Below are 19412 nucleotides of genomic sequence, written 5' to 3'. Positions count from 1 at the left end.
CTCCTATCCTTCAGCAGGAGGAAGCATGGGCTCTTGAACATTGGAGATAATATTTCCTCTTCACCTTAGTCTTCTGGATCACCTTGAGTTAGGCTTCTGCTGAGCCATTCTGGGCTCCGTATTTGTGAGTCTCACTGATTTTGCCAAAGGCATTAAGTTGCTGCGGTGCCAGGTTTTGATAAGTCCTTCTTTCCCCTCAGGGCAAACTTGGTAGACAGGGATATTAGGTAGCTGAGAACAAATTATGTAAATTTCAGACCCCCAGTGGTCAGCTAGTTTATGCCTTACTTGTAGACCCAAATTCCTCAAAAGGACTCTGTCCCCTGGTTGCAAACCATGCATCTTCACTTTCTTGTCATAGTGAGCCTTGTTTCGTTGACGTCTTTGTCCTGCTGATTTTTCAGCTAGCTCATAGGCCTGTCTTAGGTTCTTCTTGAGTCTTTCCACATAACTGCCATGAGATCGCACTGATGTATCGTTAGTTGTGACTCCAAAGATGACGTCAATGGGAAGATGAGCTTCTCTTCCAAACATTAGGAAGTAAGGCAAGAACCCTATAGCATCATTTTTAGTACTGTTGTAGGCATGCACCACTGTGGCTACATGTCTACTCCATTGACTCTTCTTCTCAGCAGGTAGTATTGCCAACATATCTGGTAAAGTTCTGTTGAAACGCTCTGGCTGCGGATCCCCTTGAGGATGATAAGGAGTGGTGTGACTTTTTTGAACTCCCAAAAGAGTCAGTAATTCATGGACAAGCTTGCTCTCAAAATCACGTCCTTGGTCAGAGTGTATCCTTTTTGGCAGGCCATAGTGTACAAAGAACTTCTCAACTAGTATTTTTACCACTGTAATAGCTTTCTGATTGTGAGTGGGAAATGCTTAAGCATATTGGGTATAGTGGTCTGTTACCACCAGCACATTACTGATCCCGCCTTCATCCGGTTCAATGCACAGAAAATCTATACAGACCAGTTCCATGGGTCCACTGCTCTCCATTTGAACCAATGAGGCAGCTCTGGTTGGCAGAGTCTTTCTCTGAATGCAATGAAGACCTGTACAACAATAATCCTCAACATCTTGCTTCATGCATGGCCAGTAGAACCTATCTCGTACCAGACCCATAGTTCTGTCATAACCAAGATGACCATGTTCATCATGCAGTGACTGGAGTACAACTTCTCTATACTTCTGGGGAAGCAACAATTGCCATTTTTCACTGCCGAGTGCACTAGGAGATCTACTATACACTAGTCCATTCTGTATCTGGAGTCTGTCCCATTCTTTGGCCAAAGGTCTGGCTAGAGGATGAATATCTGTGCAAGGCATATAAATTTGTTTCTTCTCTAAAGCAGCTAGCACCAGCTGACCCAAGGGGTCTTCTCTTTGATCTCTCCTGAGGTCACTGTTACTCAAAGCTGGTAGCGATGAAGCCTGTAAAGTGACCAGATTACAGTAAGCGTGGGGTATGCTTGCTGCAGACAGACCCAACTTCTGGGCCCAACATTCCGTGTGTTGATAGCAGGTTGCAATCTGACACATAGCTCTCACCCCTGGTGCTGGAATTTCCACCCATTCATCGTCGGGGTGTAACTCTCCATGAGGTCTTCTGGACAGACCATCAGCATCTCCATTTTTGTCTCCTGGGCGATATTTCAAACTGAAATTATAGTTGCATAGAGCTGCCATCCATCTGCGGCCAGTAGCATCTAGCTTTGCAGTGGTCTGGATGTATGTCAGAGGATTGTTGTCAGTCTGCACTTCAAATTCAGCCCCATAGAGATAGTCATGCAGCTTGTCCACTACAGCCCACTTTAAGGCAAGGAATTCCAACCTGTGCACAGGATAGTTTCTTTCTGTGGGGGATAAACTCTGACTGATAAAAGCCACAGGTCTCAGCTTCATATCATACTCCTGGTAAAGGACTCACCCTAAGCCATCCCTGCTAGCATCCACATGTAAAGAGTATGACTTTGTTGAGTCAGCATATGCCAGCACATGGGTATGTGTGAGGCAATACTTAAGCTGTTCAAATGACTCTTCGCACTCAGGAGTCCTGCGACTCTTGATGAGTTCTTTAGAGCCTGTCGATCCCTTGGGCTTCTTTACAATGATATCTTCATCTGTTTCATCTGCTTTCTCATCATTTTGGAGCAAATGGTTGAGGGGTCTTGCTATCTCTGAAAATCCTTCCACAAACCTTCTATAGTAACTGCAGAACCCCAGGAAAGATCACAACTCTGTGATAGCTTTGGGTCTGGACCAAGATGTCACAGCTTCAACTTTGCTGGGATCTGTGGATATCCCATTTGCAGACACTACACGTCCCGCATAGGTCAATGAAGGTTGGAAAAACTTGTATTTGTCCAATGACAACTTCAGGCCTTCCTTCTTAATCCTGTCCAATATTTTCATCAGTCTTTCTTCATGCTCCTCTAGGGTCCTCCCAAAAACAATGGTGTCATTCAGGTAGACTAAGACGTCCAGGAGATGCATGTCTCCAACTGTTCTTTCCATGATTCTCTGGAAATTTGCCAGTGCATTTGATAAACCTAGAGGTAGGTGATCAAACTCCAAAAATCCAAAAGGCGTAATGAAGACAGTCTTCTCTTTATCTTCTGGGTGCATAGGGATTTGATATTATCCACTCCTTAAGTCTAGCACACTGAACCACTTACTGCCCACCATGCAATTTAGAGCATCTTCAATCCTGGGAGTTGTGTACTGGTCTGGAATGGTTCACTGATTCAGAGTACGATAGTCAACACACATGCGAATTGACCCATTATTTTTCCCAACAACTACAATGGGAGAGACATATGGACTTCTTGACTCTCAAATTATCCCTGTGGCTTTTAGTTCTTCCAAATGTTTTCTTAAGTCCTCCAGGTCTCCTGGAGCTATTCTTCTGGAATGTTCCCGGAAAGGCCGGTCCTCTTTCACTCTTATTCAGTGTTCTGCACTCTTTGCACAGCCCACATCCAGTTCACTGGTAGAAAAACAATCTTTCTTTCTCATTAGTAGCTCTTTAGCTCTGGTTACCCACTCAGGGGGCAGAAAGCCACCTCCTATATCAATATCTTCCAGCTTCAACTTGTTGGCCCTGCTCTCGTTCCTTGTCAACACAGAAGCAGGTAAGGGAGTTGCAGCATAAACATTTCCCAAACGCACTTGTGAATGCAGGACAATGGGAGTACTTCCTTTATTTTTCATCCCCACAGGCAAAGTGTCATTCAGATGCTTTAACTTGTCCGCAGGCCAAACGTCTGGGACTAGTTCCAGCACCGGTGGCAAGTCACTTTCTGGATCTGTTTCCATCATGAGATGAGAGGAAACTGTCCACACATCCTCACTTTGGCTCTCAAGCAGGTGACCTGACCAGGATGAATTATATGCTCTTTCCTAGACAGGGTCCACACATGACCAAATTCATCTTTCTTACTATCCTTCTCCCTTTGAAGGACACAGAAAACTGGTCTCAGGAGAGGATGTAGTGTTGGGTGTTCCTGGATCAACTGAGTCATCAGCATTCTTCTGACGAGGTCAGTATTTGTCCTCACTAAAATCAATGCTGAATCCTTTCCTTTTGGCCTGGGGCACACAACAGCGAGAGTTTCAAAAACTTCTGTTGACCCAACAACTGAAGTGGAAAATTCTAACTTGAGTGAGACATAACCATCATAAGGGAACTTCGTGTCACTTAGCCCCCAGATCTCCAAATCGTCTAACTTTTCAAGTGGCAAATGCTTTAAGTATTTTTGGTAGAAGACTCTGTACAAAATGGTGATTTGTGCACCAGTATCCAACAGTGCTTTACTATCCACCCCTTCCATTTTTACTGACATGACGGGGGATGGTCCCAGAAGGCTATCAGGTAGTTTCTGTTTGCGGTGTTGTTCAGCTGTATGGCAGTCAGCATGTGGTTGAGGTACAGCCGGTTGACCTCGCCATTTTAACAGATAAGACTCGTTCTTAGCAATGCTTTGCAGTCTCAGATGCTGAGATGGCTTTCCAATTTGGTTGTTCACCTCAGATGAGCTAGAAATGTGCATAGTAGGTAGTTTATCTTCCCTATTATGAGGGTTAGTGTGGAAAAGAGATCCAGGATGCTGTCCCTTGATGTTAGATTTTATGGAGCTCTTTGTAACTGGGCACTCAGCTGGCTCCTTCACTGAGGCCCTTTGAAGTTTTCTGCATTTCACTAGCCAATAATAGTTTGTTCACTTTTTTCAAGTTCTCTGAATTAGGACACTGTAGCTTTATATGCCCTGTAACCCCACAGTGAAAACATAATCCAGTAGGAACTCTGAACATCGGCTGATTCGTTTCCTCCCTGAGTCCTTTCGTGGAGGTTCTAGCCGATGTATTCCTCCCTTCAGCTAAAGTTACTATGTTTATTTACAATTCTGCAACTGTCTAGGTGACCTGAGCTATTGCGTCGGTTAGAGAAGACACCTGCACCTGCAACTGTGACACCTCTACATCACGGACACCCTGGGCCACAACTCCTGTTTGAGTAGTAAGCATGGCTATAGGCTCCTGCTTGTGTTCACTCACTGCTTTAATTGCTGTTGAACCTTGAGATTTTGCTTCCAACAGGGCTTCCTCTTCCCTCACTTCTTTAACCAACTGAGAATAAGTTAGAGTCTCCTCCCTACTTCTCATCCTCAGTTTCCACATAATGGGGTCCATAGTTTGATCTCCTTGTAACATCTCCATACTTGGTCAGCTACTTTAGGATCCACCCCCTTCTTTAGGATGATCTGGTGGAGCATTTTATCTAATTGCTTAATGTAATCAGATAGTTTCTCACCAACCTCTTCGTATGTATGTTCAAACTGAAACAGTAGGTCCACAGCCCTCTTGGTCCTTCCAAAAACATCCTGCAGTACTCCTAAATAGTCCTTGGCCATGCAATCTTGCTTACCCATCCTTAAGTTGTGTATGGTATCCACATCTAATCTCTTTAGACTTTCAGCTATCCGCTGCCTCTTCTGAGATTCTGGGATATCCCACTCCTCTAGGGCTTGTGAAGCCTGATCCAGCCAAGATTCAAAATCTTCCTCTTCCTGAAGTGTGGGTTGTTTGCCAGAAAAGAGATGCAATTTGTGGTAGCCAAACCCAGTGAATGGTTGTGAGGTTTTAAGCATTTTTCTACAAGACTTCCCAAAGCATTCAAAACTTCAGACCCTATAGTATTTATGGGCAGTGAAGCTGCAGCTTCTGGTGTAAGGTTCTGACCTAATTGGATAGCTTCTTCTGGGTTCATCTTGCTGCTGGAGATGCTTTCCATACGTACAGGAGATGTTAACAGCCCCCTCTAGACCTTGCATATATTATGAGTCATAATAAGACTGAAAATGCTGTAGTGGCAGTGATGACAGTGTTATAGCTGAGTTCTGTATGCATTTGGTGACTGCCTGCTTTGGTGTCATCTGTGCACGATGCATTGTCTGTAGTTAGTATGGCTGCATTCTGCTGTAATGGCACTACTTGGTACAGTCTACTGATATAATACCAAAGTATATTATAGAGTCCCTTCCTCTACTGGTGCTTATGGTACAAATACTGGTGGAAATTGACCTATATATTGAGTTTTATGTTTACATGATGCTGACCGGATGCTTTCTTTGTTGTGCAGAATTTTTTTACCCTTTGAGAGTTTATCTCTAAAATTCAAAGCTGATACTAATCTTTGCTCTGCAATGCAAAGTTCCTGCTCTTGCGAAGTCTTGGCTCCAAAAGTTTAAATTGACACTCCTCTTTGCAGTCTATTTGTAAGCCACAATATCTGTGGGATGTGACTGGCTGCTCACCTAGCCAGTTTTGGCCGGCAAGGGGGAGTGGCACTCACTATTTAGTAAGGTCTGATGCCAGCTGGAAAATTGTTTGGAGGAGCTTATGCCCATACAGTATGTCATGAATCATGACTACTGTGACAAACATGAAGTTCTGCATATAATTTTATGGAGAGTTGTCCTGTAGCTGCATTTTCATCTCATTTCACCATGTTTCTATCAGTAGACTATTTGTCCAGTTCATTTGTGCCATCTTTACTACTGTAGATGTTCTCTGGACTGTCTCCATCATACAAATGCTGGGCATGCCAGCTCAACACTTATGCAGCCCTTATTTCCTGTTGGTAATGAAATGGAAGGCTGTTGGGGGCATGGGCGGGGGGCTAAAGTATTCAAGCTCAATATTTCAAGAGGTTTGCCAACAGTCTGATCCTTCTTACTATAGCTACTGCAAATTCCAGGGTACTTCAAGCGTATTCATCTGATGGTATTGCTAAACAGTTAAGGAAAAGAGCTAAAAGCAGATTAATTATTCAGGCCTGGGTTTGACTCCTACCAGCACCAGCTGCATGTTGTGCATCTCTTAGCAAGTCACGCAACTAGAGAACACTTCCAATGTAAATTCTGAAAAGAAGAAATTACATGTTACATTCTTAACAGATAAAAAAAAGTAAATGGAATGAATCATTTGGTTAATTAACTTACAATTTCTTATGACTTTTCTTTGTTAACAGATAAAAGTAGAACTCATTGGGCCAGAGAATGTTGTGGATGGAGACCAAATTTTGATCCTGGGGCTTATCTGGATTATTATCCTGAGGTTTCAGATCGCTTCAATCACATTGGATGAAGTATGTTATATTTTCTTTTATCTGTTTTGCTTTTATTGTCATGTTCTCTGTAAAAAGATTGAGAGAATGAACAGAAACCACTAAATATTGGCAAACAATACTGTAACATTTTACATCAGAAGTTCTCACTTGGTTTGCAGTGAGTACTTACTAGCTATCCCTGATATGACCCCTTAAAATCCTGTTCTGATGTACCTCTGAATTGCCTCACACAATGTTTGTCACCCCTTATTTCAGTTCTGCAAGCAGATTTCCCGTACCTGCCGTACACTAACAGATTGCTCTAAAATCTCCAGTCTCAAATGAGATTTCTTTAACTGTACTTTTCAGAACTTCTGTTTCTCTCTTTCTTTTGCTTTAAACTTCCCTGACATTTCTTACTGGTGAGACATCCCTTACATTTCCTTTTTGTAGTTGCACTTCTTTTGTCTTTCATCTGTTCCATAGGAGGTCACCTATTACTTGATCTACCATTCAGTAGGTCTTTATCCAGATAAGTCACCTGACTCATGTTGCTCAGTCACCTGACTCACATTGCTCATTTCTAAAGTCATACTTACCCAGACCCCTCCATTGCTCCATTCCAGGTGCAGTTGCTCAGAAGTTTTAACTCTTCCATTTCTCCTCTGCAGTCTGAAAATGGCACTGCTTCCCAAAGTGTAAATTTAGTATTTATACAGGCAAAGCTATGTACTACACTGGGCACAACTGAATTAAAACACAAATACATACACTGGGCTATCAAAATATTTTCAGCATGTAACACATCCCCAGTTTTGGTAGATATCTCATATTCCTAGCCACTGTCAATTTTCCACCTTATGATGAAATGATGTCTTCCATTTTCATGGCATGGTTAAATGGACTGCATTTATTTTACAGTATCATGAGCTGCCACTGAAAAGCTGTTTTGGATTTTTTAGAAATAAAGTGTCATGGATTCTGGGTGTTGCTAATAATAGGGCATTATTTCTCAAACTACATTGACAAACCTCTGAAAAGTATAACTCGAGAGTGAAGTAATTGTTTTCTACTTTATATTATTCTAATGCATACATCTTCCTTTGTTCAAGTACTTCTTGAATGTCTGATGCAATGTTATAGTACAGATAATCATGAAATGTGGTGCTGTCTCTTATTTGTTCTTTCTGTGTGCCTTTATCTTCACTCATTGGTATTTATGATATGTGTCAGTGGTGAGACAGGTGACTGCCTGACTACCTCCTTATCAGCTGTAATTCCACTACCCCAGTATAATCTTGTATTGCTGCCATACATATTATCAGGAAGGATGATGTTTTAGCTTGTTAGCATTCTTTTACTTTTATGTCACTCTAAAAAAGTGGACTTGACCCTGTTAAAATGTTGCATCTCTTTTTTTGTGAGCCATAAGCTTTCTGTCACTGTGATTGCACCACACTAGCTGTCTGGTACTTACTCTTGGTATTTTTGGAGATACGCCAGTTAAAGGGAGGAATATTTAATACCTGCATGTAGTGAGAAGTAATCTTGGGTGGGGTGTGACAGCAATCTGGAATGAGGACTGTTCTGAAAAATCTAAATAAGCATGGTGAGCCATTCACATGGAACAAGTGCATCTGTTGACCTCTAGAAAGTTAAACAAATTAAAAAAGAAAACATCGTTTTAATTGTAATCTATGTAAGCACACCTACACAGAAATATTAAAGCCAGTGACTTGCACTCTAATAAACTTAAGTGATCTGTTAACTAGTGGGCATAAAAAGTGTTGTGCGCTGAAATGTTAGCTAGAACATGAAGAATGTCGTCAGTACCTCGTACTGCTGGCCATCTGGTTCAGTTCCTGTCTGGGATGCCTTCTGTGCTGAAACAAAAAATAAAGCATTTTTGCAGTGGACAAGTCTGCTGCATCACCAATGAAAATGCAAGTCCCCACATATCCAAGCATATATTCACCAATTTCAAAATCACAATAACATGAATAAGGGAGAAAATTCCCAAAAAGAGAGGAATTACTTTGTTAGTGCACACTTCAGGACTGCATCAGCAGTAATTTCCTACAGAAAACAGTAGTAAAGGAGTTTGGTTACAAAGAGGGGAGCTCAGTCTTTTCCAGGGAAGCAATACCTCTATGAGGGTTTACAATCCTTTTCCAATAAATATATAAAGACCTCTCTTATTAAAATAGTTGGATAGTACAGTTTCTGTGTATACATTAGCAGATGCTGGATACTTTAAGAATTCTGGAGAAACTTTCTGTACTGATACTGACACAAGTTACAGTTAAAGAAGATGTTTATACCTCTGATTTGTTGTAACAGACCCGATGGGGAAGACTGGCTATTCTCCATGAAATGGGACCCGGTAGGAGGAAACGTTTATATTTGCCGTTTATTGCTTGACAGAGTCAAAACAGTGGGAATCAACATGACTTGCAAGTTCATTACTGTTTATGTCAGGGATGGGGGGTTATGAATTTATATCTTGGATTTAGTAGTTTATTTGTACATTTCCAGATATTTCTTGGACTTTGTGAGCTGGCATAGTATTGTTCCTGGTAATGAGTTTTATTTCCAAAAATTATAACCAGTTTTGATATATGCCTTACTTCCTTGTATTTCATAAAGTGTGTGTCTGTGTTTGTTTGTGTATGTATGCCCTATTATGAACTGGCTTCTGTTGCTGGACTGGTTCCATACATTATATACACAACTTGCTTGGACACGCTCTGCCTCCCCAACAGTCCTAAATAAGGAAAAAAGGGTACTGGAAAACTGGAATATGAATGATTAAACTACATAAGTCTCTGATGTATGTAACTAACAAAATATGCAAACACCAGTGGCAGTTCGAGTTTGCTTATCTTGCTAGGGTATAATAGAGTCATGGTAGCTGTCTGGTGGGGTATGTAGGACATGTGAAAATAACGCACCAAAACAAGATACAAATAAAGTACAGAATAAATGATATATGGTAACAGCTTTCCCTTAATCCACTGTTAAAAATGAAAGACTATTTTCCTTTAAAAAACATTGAATGCCATAATCTTACAAATCTTAGTAATGTTCAAGCACATGTTGTTGTTGTGTCTTTTGGCTTTTCCTGGTTATGGGTCGCCACAGCGGAACTCCGGTCCGCTAATGATTGACAGTAGATTTTTACGTGCTGAGTTGCAGGCCCTGATGCACAACCTTCATCGAAGGTACACCCATTCACGCATGTCTCCACACATAAGACGCTCTAACTGAGAATAAAACCTACTAATTTGTTATGCACAAGGACATTTGTGCCACAGTAGGAAGAGAAAAAAATATCATTAACCCAAATTCAAAAACAGAAAGTTGGACTTATCATGTTATGTGCTGCATTGTAAGGAAAAAAGTTTTAAACACATGCAGCACATTTTGCCAGTGTTAAAGATAAAACATACATTGGTAAATGGCAAAAGTAAATTAAATGTTATTCAAAATATCTCTGAAGTAGAAGAATGAGCGGTCAATTAACAACTCCTAGAATGATAAAACTGACACCTCATGAGATTGTGGGGAAAGGGTCTGTCAGGCAAAAAAATGGAAGCCCTAAATTGTACAGTACAGGTAGTTTATTTTGTTGAACAGTCACAACTACTGCTAACAGGTAAGAGCTGCTCCAAATACACAAATCAAAGTAATTCAGGCAAAAAAGAGGAAATTAAAATAGGTTCCAGAAGCTGTGCGCTATGCTTGTGACTTACACTGCCATTCTATTTACATGGAAGTTGAAAAAAACATTTTCCTTATGTCTAGTGTGACTCATATAAAAGGGGCATGAAGTGGATTCTGGGAAAAATACATCAAAGATCACTTTCCTGTGGCAGGTCCATTTTTAATATAACCACTTAAAGATTCTGTTGCATTCAAACAGTCAGAGTAGAAAGATATAATAAAATAGCTGAGATACAGTGTCATCCATAAGTAAACTCATGATGTTAGTATCCCAGCCCTCTCAAAGGAAAATAACACTGATAATGACAAAACTGTACCAAGCAAATGCAGCAACATGGGCTGCCTTGAACTCTGTTTCTGATTGGCTGAAATAACACAAACAGACATAATTTAGATCTGAAAGATTTTGGATGGCACCATACCCCTCAACTTATTTGGTCAAGATTTCTGGACAAAGCCAAAATAATGGGGGAGGGGAGGACAAAATCAGGAGTATTTTTTGTAACAAGAGGTGGCCTAATGGTTAAGGTGTTTGCCTTATAAACACAAGGTGCAGGGTTTGAGTCTCACAAGGGATAATTGGCTAGGCATAAAATGGCTCCCAAGGGCAGTTAGCCTAGTACTAATCTATGAACCTAAATAGTACTCTGATTGACTTAACAAGTTACTATTATACCAAGTTTTGCATCAACATGCATTTTAGAACAAGAAGTATAACACTCTAATAACTGACATTACTGACTGACTGTAATCATGAGTAATTTACTAGAAAATCAAAAATTTTATGAGGGTCTGGGGCAAACATTTCAAGCAAAACCAGGGACATTCTGCAAACGTGGAGGCAGTTATGAGTTACTGGCAACACTTTAAAAGGTATATCTGATACCAATAACCCATTCCAGGATCTGAATACATTTTTGGTGTGAGGGAATTTTAAATTATGCAGTTATGATTTTCTGAATGTTATTACAACTGTCTATGAACAAGTCTTAGAAGAAGACTTTAAGACTGTGTAGTTGACTGTGATAATTAAACCTACATACCTTTAAAGTTCTTATGGTGAGGTTTCTTCCTTTTCAGACAGTTTGTTATACTTTGACATTACCATAACATCCATAGCACCAATAAACTAAAGAATTAAAGAAACCGTGGCCACAGTCAACTTTCCATTTTCAAAATATGGAACACTGCACTACCTCTCATTAGGTGGAACAAATCAGCAAAATGTGTGACATTTACTAACAACTAGGAAGGGAGCTCACAGCATGGTTACAAAGACATACTTACAAATAGTTCTTTTGAAGTCCAGTCTGTTGTGTACTGGAGCAGGCACTTGATTCCAACAATATTTTTTCTTTTACATTATTTCTTCATGGAAAAAAATATTCAACAGTTCTAGGGATTATGTGTTTTACTATATACTCCATTCTTCAACTATAAGAGGTTTTCACAAGAAATAACTCAAGTTGTAAAACTCCAAGGTGTCAGGTGCATGAAACATGAAACCCTCCCAAAAAAAAAAAAACACAAACAAACAAACAAACAAACAAACCAAAAAAAAAAAAAAACACAATGAACTCCAGCCAGCGTCAAGCAATATAGATAACAGCAGGCTTGCAATATCATGAATACCATATTATCTATAACACCAACAAGCAAAATAATTACAGAAACTAAAGACAAGGTCAACCTTCTATCTTCAAAATGCAGAATACTATACTTATCTTGTATAATGTGTAACAAATGTAACACACTTATTAATAGCTAGTAAGGAAGTTCACACCATGGCTAAAATGCGGACTTACTGCCTTAACCTGAAAATGCACTCAATGGAGGCTCTCCTAGCACTGGAATATGGTGACATCTGTAGTGTCACGGAAACTTGGTTCAGGGCTGTGGAGAGCACCCCTGCCTTACCAGGCTATACCTCATTCCACACATTCTGACCCCAAAATGGAGTCAGGAAGACTAAGGGTGTTGGAGTCTCTATCTTCATTAAGGAAAGGCACATCTCCAGACTGGTTTGCCAGCATGACATACTGGAACTACTCTAGGTGCAACTGACAGTTGGCAAGACACTCATTCAAGTTACAGCCAGCTATAGACCCCACCGCCATGACTCAGATCACCCACTCCTCCTACCTGGACATACTTGACTCCATCAAGGTACCCCCTTACACCCTGATCCTTGGTGACTTCAACTACCTCACCACAGACTGGCTGAACTATTCCTGCACTAATGTGCTCACCCAACAATTCCTTGGCTTCATCAGTTCTAATGTGCTAGACCAGCTCATCTCATTCTCCAGAAGAGGTGACGACATTCTGGACTTGGTTCTGACCAACATGGGCGAACGCTGCACCACTACCATAGTATGTTCTTCCCTGGTGAGATCAGATCATCGGTCTGTCTCATTCAAAATTTCTATCCCACCCAATCTCCCCAGCTATAACCAACCAAAAAAAACTTCTAAAAAGCTGACTACAACCTCCTAACGGAGGGTATCACTAGCTTCACACCACCGCCCCCTAAGAGGATGCAGACAACTATGCTGAACAGTACACCAGTGCAGTATACAAGCACCTGTACAACTGCATGGACTCAGCCATACCCAACAGAACTAAAACCTGCTCTTCAGGGAAACACAAACCTGTCTGGTGGACATCCTCTATCAATAGGCTTTACAACAAAAGGAAGAAACGGTTGTCCAAGGGTAAAAAGGAACAAATTCCAAATTGAAAAACTCCCTCCTTAGCCTCAACAAGCAAATTAGATCACTAGTAAAAACCTCCAAAGCCAATTATGAATCAAAACTAGCCTCAGAATCAAAGGGAAACCACAAAGCCTTCTTCAGTTATGTCAGAAACCGCCATGGCAAATCTCAGGTTTGTTCCAAATTAGTACTTAGCAGTATCACTTACACTGATCCTGTTGACTTAGCCAACCTGCTAGCAAATAGGTTCAGTGCAAACTACACCCCCCCGATCCCCCCCCAAAGGCCAATTTGACATCCCCGATACTTGTCCCGCACCTCAAATCTCCATAGATCAAGTGTTAAAGGCCCTATCTAAGGCAAAAAACACAGCTTCCATAGGACCTGATAGTATCCCAGGCTGTATTCTGCACCATCTCCAGCAAGAACTAGCTTTGCAATTGAACACCCTATTCAACCATAGCCGAAGTACAGGCTTCATTCTAGCAGAGTGGAGAACTGCCATTGTCATCCCCTTGCACAAAGGTGGTGCTACTACTGACCCTGGAAACTATTGCCCCATTAGCTTGACAAGTCTGATCTGTAAAGCCATGGAGCATATTATTATGGACTTCATAAACAAAGACATAGGCAATCTCCAAGCACTTGACCCCACCCAGTTTAGATTTGTCAAGGGCAGATCTTGTCTGTTGAACCTGGCTGACTTTTTTGAGACTGTCACCAAGGCCCTGAATGAGGGAAAGTCAGTACATACAGCTTACCTTGACTTGGCCAAGGCCTTTCACACAATACCCCACTTGGCATCATTGAAAAGCTAACACAACTTGGTGTAAATCTTATCAGGTGGGTGGCCAACTGGCTCACTGATAGGACCCACAAGGTCAAAATAGGCACATCCACCTCCGACAGCAGACCTGTCACTAGTGGTGTTCCCCAAGGATCTGTCCTGGGACCCCTACTGTTTGGCATCTACTTTCCAGAAGTCCAGGCAAAGACAAAAGGCCTGTGGCTGACCAAGTTTGTGAATGACTGTAAGTTGGGTGCTGTCATTGACTCCTAAAATAATGTTAACATACTGCAAGAGGGTCTCACAGCAACAAATGACTGGTGCCAAAATCATGGCCTTAAGTTTAATGCAAAAAAAAGTATTATCATACCATTCGGTAAAAACATAGCCCCTACTGATTACCACATCAACTGCAAACTCCTAAGCACACAACCTGTGGTGAGAGACCTCGGTAGTCAGGTTGACAACAATTTCACATTTGACCATCATGTAGCAGCAGTGGTCAAAAAAGCCTTTTACTTTGTTCATCTCATAAGTAAGGGGATTGCATCCAGAAAAAGGAGATTATTACCTCTCTGTATTCCTCCCTTATTAGGCCAATAATTGAGTATAACGCCCCATTTGGTACATACCTCACCAAACACCTGCACCAACTGGAAAGGCCACAGAAATACTTCACAAAGAGAATCCATGGCCTCCAACACCTGTCCTATGTGGACAGGCTCAAATCACTATCACTCTACTCGGTATTGTACAGATTGTTCAGAGGTGATCTGTGTTTCGCCTACAAGGCAGTGTTGGATCCTGCCTTACTAGAGATGCTCCATATCTGTAAGTCTAACTCCTCCCACATTACCTGCTCGAAAGGCCTAAATCTAATATGCGACAACAATAAAACCTGCTGGAGAGACTGGTTTTTCTCCCAGAGGCTGCCTCATCTCTGGAATAGACTTTCCATACATGTCAAACAGAGTACCTTGCTGACCCTTTTCAAGCGCAACCTTGACGAGTGGATTGGAAACCACAAATTTGTCCAAGAAGTTCCACCTGTGTCCCTCACTAACAGGGGCGACAGGTGCTGACTGAGGTTTCTTTTTTGGAGGATAAACTATTGGCTAGGCTTGTAAGGGCCTCAGGGCCATTAGCCTAGTAACCTCCTGTGATCCTATTAACAAAAAGTTCTTTGGTAGCATGTCTCTCTTTTCTAGCTAAAACAGTCACTTGGTTACAATGTAACATTTTTCTTTTACACTATATATGAGGCAAAACATTTTATACAACAGTTACAATATATTGTGCATTGCCACACACCCAGCTCTTCAAACATTAGAGACTTGAGGTAAGTTGCAGAAGTTCAACCCCCCCCCCAAAAAATACACAATACATTCTCATATTCTTTCTTAGCATGTCTAGTTACAAATTTTCAGTGAGAAACAACTTTAGCCTTTCTCCCCAGCTGATTTATTATTATTTCATTCTACCTATCACACACACACACACACACACACACACACACACACACACACACACACACACACACACACACACACACACACACACACACACACACACACACACACACATACACACGCACACACACATACACACACATGCACACACGCACACACACACGCATGCACGCATGCACACACACACACACACACACACACACACACACACACACACACACACACACACACACACACACACACGCATGCACACACATACACACAGTCACAGATCAATTACAGTTACTTGTAGGACTGCATACCTCAACACCATGAATATTTGCTTGAGACCATCTCACTGATGTCAGGACTTTACAGTGCAACTCCTCTTGCCCTCTCTTCTTCTTAGCTCAAGAGTCAAAAACAAAGACACAAAATCAGGAACAGATTTTAAATATTTTTCTTGTATATGTTGAAAGATATAATAACAAGCTTGACATTATCAAGCATTTTCTGAAGAATACAATGTCCAGAACTCACATGCCAGTCATTATTTAGTGACTGCAGTGCACAACAATTTCCCAGAAAGCAACAAATTTTATGAAAAACATACCAAAATACCTCTCAATTTCTTTGTTAAAGAATTCTAGACCAAGCCAAAAATAATGGGAGACAAACAGGGGCATATTTTAAATATTATTTTATGTATTTGCTAACCAGGTAAACCCACTAGCAAAGTGTCCCTTTTCCGGGGTGACCCAGTATCACTGTCAAGTTAAGTGACTTGCTCAAGCTCACAGAGAAGGCAAATGGGGGTAAAAGGATTCAAACCATGTACCTTTAACAACAGGAGCCAGTTTATTAACATGAGTGCTGGGCAACTTCAAATCACTTAAAATCTTAACAGAACAATAAGTGGTGCATAGACATGCATTCTCTGAATGATAAAAACCATGAAACTGTAATGAGTGGCATTATTGACTGACAGTAATCCTCAGTAATTTACCAGAAAAAAAAGAAGTTAACAGGGAGGGCATAAATATGAGGCAAAATCAATGATGTTCTGCAAAATTCTAGACAAATAAGAGTCAGACTACTCTAATCACTTAAACATATTTTGCATCAACATTCATTTTCTGAACATTTTTATTTATTTATTTACATTTGTTGACCGGGAGTGTCCGACTGGACGTAGGTCCATTTTCAGCGGAGGCCCGGGGAGAAAAGCTCCACAGTTAAAATAAACAGACAGTAGTTACATTGGATTACATAGCGATTAACAATTTAACATAGCAATTACAACATATTTACAGATGAAGAACATAGTACATCAGTAGACAACTAGAATCTTTATCTGTGAAGTACATAACAGACATTAACAAATGTTACAATAAGAAGTTCCTGCTGTATAATAAGTACTAGGCTTATGAGCATCTGAGCTTGCTATATTCAAGGTAGTTAGTTTGAACAACAATAACTATGAAACCCTAATATATGGCGTTACTGACTGACTGTAAACTTCAGTGATTTTTAACACTCAGCGATTTATCGGAAAATAGACACGAGTGAAGATCTGGCAGCTATTGCAGAGGATTAAAACTTTAAGCTCTTAATGAGCTACTTCCTGTAGTTAAGGGGGACATGGTTTGATTCTTTCGACCTCCATTTCCCTATGTGACCTAAAGTCAGATAACTAGATAGTGCTCCTGGGTTACTCCTTTACCTGGTTTAAAAGAGAAGAAAAACAAAAAGATAAGAGCATAAGTATGAAGTAAGATACTCATGAGAAGTTTCTGAACAAAATGAACAGACTCATATCGTGGTCAAATGGAGTCCTAGGCAAGGTAATGGACCAGCCATACCAATATCCCATTACTTTGCTGTGTCTCTCAAATTACAATAAAACACTGTTCAAATCTGTCAGTGTGCACACCATTTTCTTCTTAATGATCACAGATATTTGGATTTAATTTAAAGTTTTAATTTAAAACACTGACGGCCATTTGAATAAAACAAAACACTCTAACATTGAAAAAGACAGCATAAGCAACAGAAAACGTCACTTCCTTTGAAACTCATTTATTGAAACTGCATAGGGAAATCTACTAAACTACAATTTAGCAGGGATTCACATCAAATAGCATAGAGTGACACACTAATTGGCAGCTATCTGAAGGGTGCAGGAAGTAAATAAAAGCAAATATGTAATACATTTTCTATGAGCCTGGGACAGCCTACTTACTACACACAAGTTTCCCTTTTTAGGGGTAGCCCAGGAACACTGTCTGTCGGTGAAGTGAATAGACAAATGAAGGCTGAGGGACTTAAATGCAGCACTACAGGAAGGAAATCATGAACAGCTCACGGGTCATATGATTATCCATCTCCACTAAGTCCCAGACAAACCATGCATTTCACACCCATGTGCATGCAAAAAACAAGTTAAATAAAATGCATTCATAATTAATATTTTAACATTAAACTCATAACCTTTTTGCTGTCTAGTTTATTCATAGCCAAATAATAAAACACAGTCAAGGAAACCAATGCTCATACTGAAAGAACATGGCTCATATGATGGAGCTCCTGTTGATTAGAATCAATTCCTTTACACCATAACAAATCTAGGAAGTAGTGAACTAGAACACACACACACACACACACACACACACACACACACACACACACACACACACACACACACACACACACACGCATGCACACACATAGACACACACACACACACACACACACACACACACACACACACACACACACACACACACACACACACACAGATGTAACCATCAATTATAACCCCTTGTATGTCTGTATACATTTATATGTTTGCTTGCAGTAAAATGAATGAACAAAATAATTAATGAAAGAGGAGTGTGTTTTAGCTTACTATTGTGAGAACTATACAGTGCATCCCATTGCACCCCCATGCCTTTCCAATCAGAGACAAAAATCCAAAAATCAGGAACAGATTTTAAATCTTTCTGTTATATAATTAAAAAGTTGCAATAGCAAGCATTTTCTGAAGGACACAAAGTCTGAAACCCACTTGTACTTCATTACTTAGTGACTGTAATCCACAACAATATGCCAGAAAGCCACACAATTTAGAAGGAAGTGACCAAAATAATTCTCAATTTCATTGCTCAGGAATTCTGGACAAAGTCAAAAATAAAGGGGAGCAAATGTAAAAAGGTGGAAACATTACATTATATCTGTTTGTTAACTGAGTAAACTCACTGGTGGAAGTTTCCCTTTTTGGGGGTACCCAGGACTACTGTCTGAGTGCCTTGCTCACAGTCATACCATAGACAAATAGAGGTGAGAGGATTCAAACTCTGTACTTTTGACTACAGGAAGCAGTTTGTTAACAGTTCAGAGCCTCATGTGACAGACACTTCTAATTTACTGAAAAAGTTAGCAAAATAACAGGTGTTACAAAGACACACATTTTCTGAACAATGAGAACTATGAACCTCTAATGCCTGTTATTGATTGATGGTAATCCTCACTGATTTGCCAAAATTAAAAAAGAGAATGGATATCTGGTTAATTGGGTTGGAGCTTTAGAGCTCCAGGCTCTTAAAGAGCTGCCTCTTTTAGGTAAGGGTACAGAGTTTGATTCTTTCTACCTCCATTTGCCTGTTGTGTAAGTCACGTAAACAAACATTACTCCTCTAACTAAAAATGTATTTTCTGAATGATAATTATGAAAACTCTAATGAATAGAGCATTACTGTAATTTTACTTGAATTTACTTACCAACCCTGAACATTTCTTGCACATTCACGGTACAGATAGATTACATCTTCGGGTAGCAAAAACACACACACACACACACACACACACACACACACACACACACACACACACACACACACACACACACACACACACACACACACTAACTATGCTTTCTTCTTCCAAGTGCTTAAAAAGATCGTATGCTTTGCTTTCATGGTCTCATCTGAGCAGGAGGAAAAGAAGCCTAGCAGGTGAGAAACTGAGCTTGTGCTTTCAGACGAATGGGATTGAACAGGTATGCCCCTGTGTACCCTATTTAACACACTTTCTCCATCAACATGTGGAGATAAATTATTATTGCTTTGTAC

General features: G+C 40.5%; 1 protein-coding gene across 1 annotated transcript in view; it reads left to right on the top strand.

The window, feature by feature from the left end:
* The window catches only part of SPTBN5 (spectrin beta, non-erythrocytic 5), a 1783454-nt gene that overhangs the window by 159625 nt on the left and 1604417 nt on the right, over positions 1–19412 (top strand). The window contains exon 3 of the mRNA XM_044073536.1: positions 6533–6649. Within this exon, the coding sequence (XP_043929471.1) occupies positions 6533–6649 (117 nt within the window). The remainder of the gene's footprint in view (positions 1–6532; positions 6650–19412) is intronic.

This window comes from Protopterus annectens, chromosome 6.part0, assembly GCF_019279795.1.
Source record: "Protopterus annectens isolate FY-2018-M chromosome 6.part0, PAN1.0, whole genome shotgun sequence".
NCBI classification, from domain to species: Eukaryota; Metazoa; Chordata; order Ceratodontiformes; family Protopteridae; genus Protopterus; species Protopterus annectens.
Note: the sequence above shows the minus strand (reverse complement) of the source record. Positions and strands in the feature narration are given on the sequence as shown.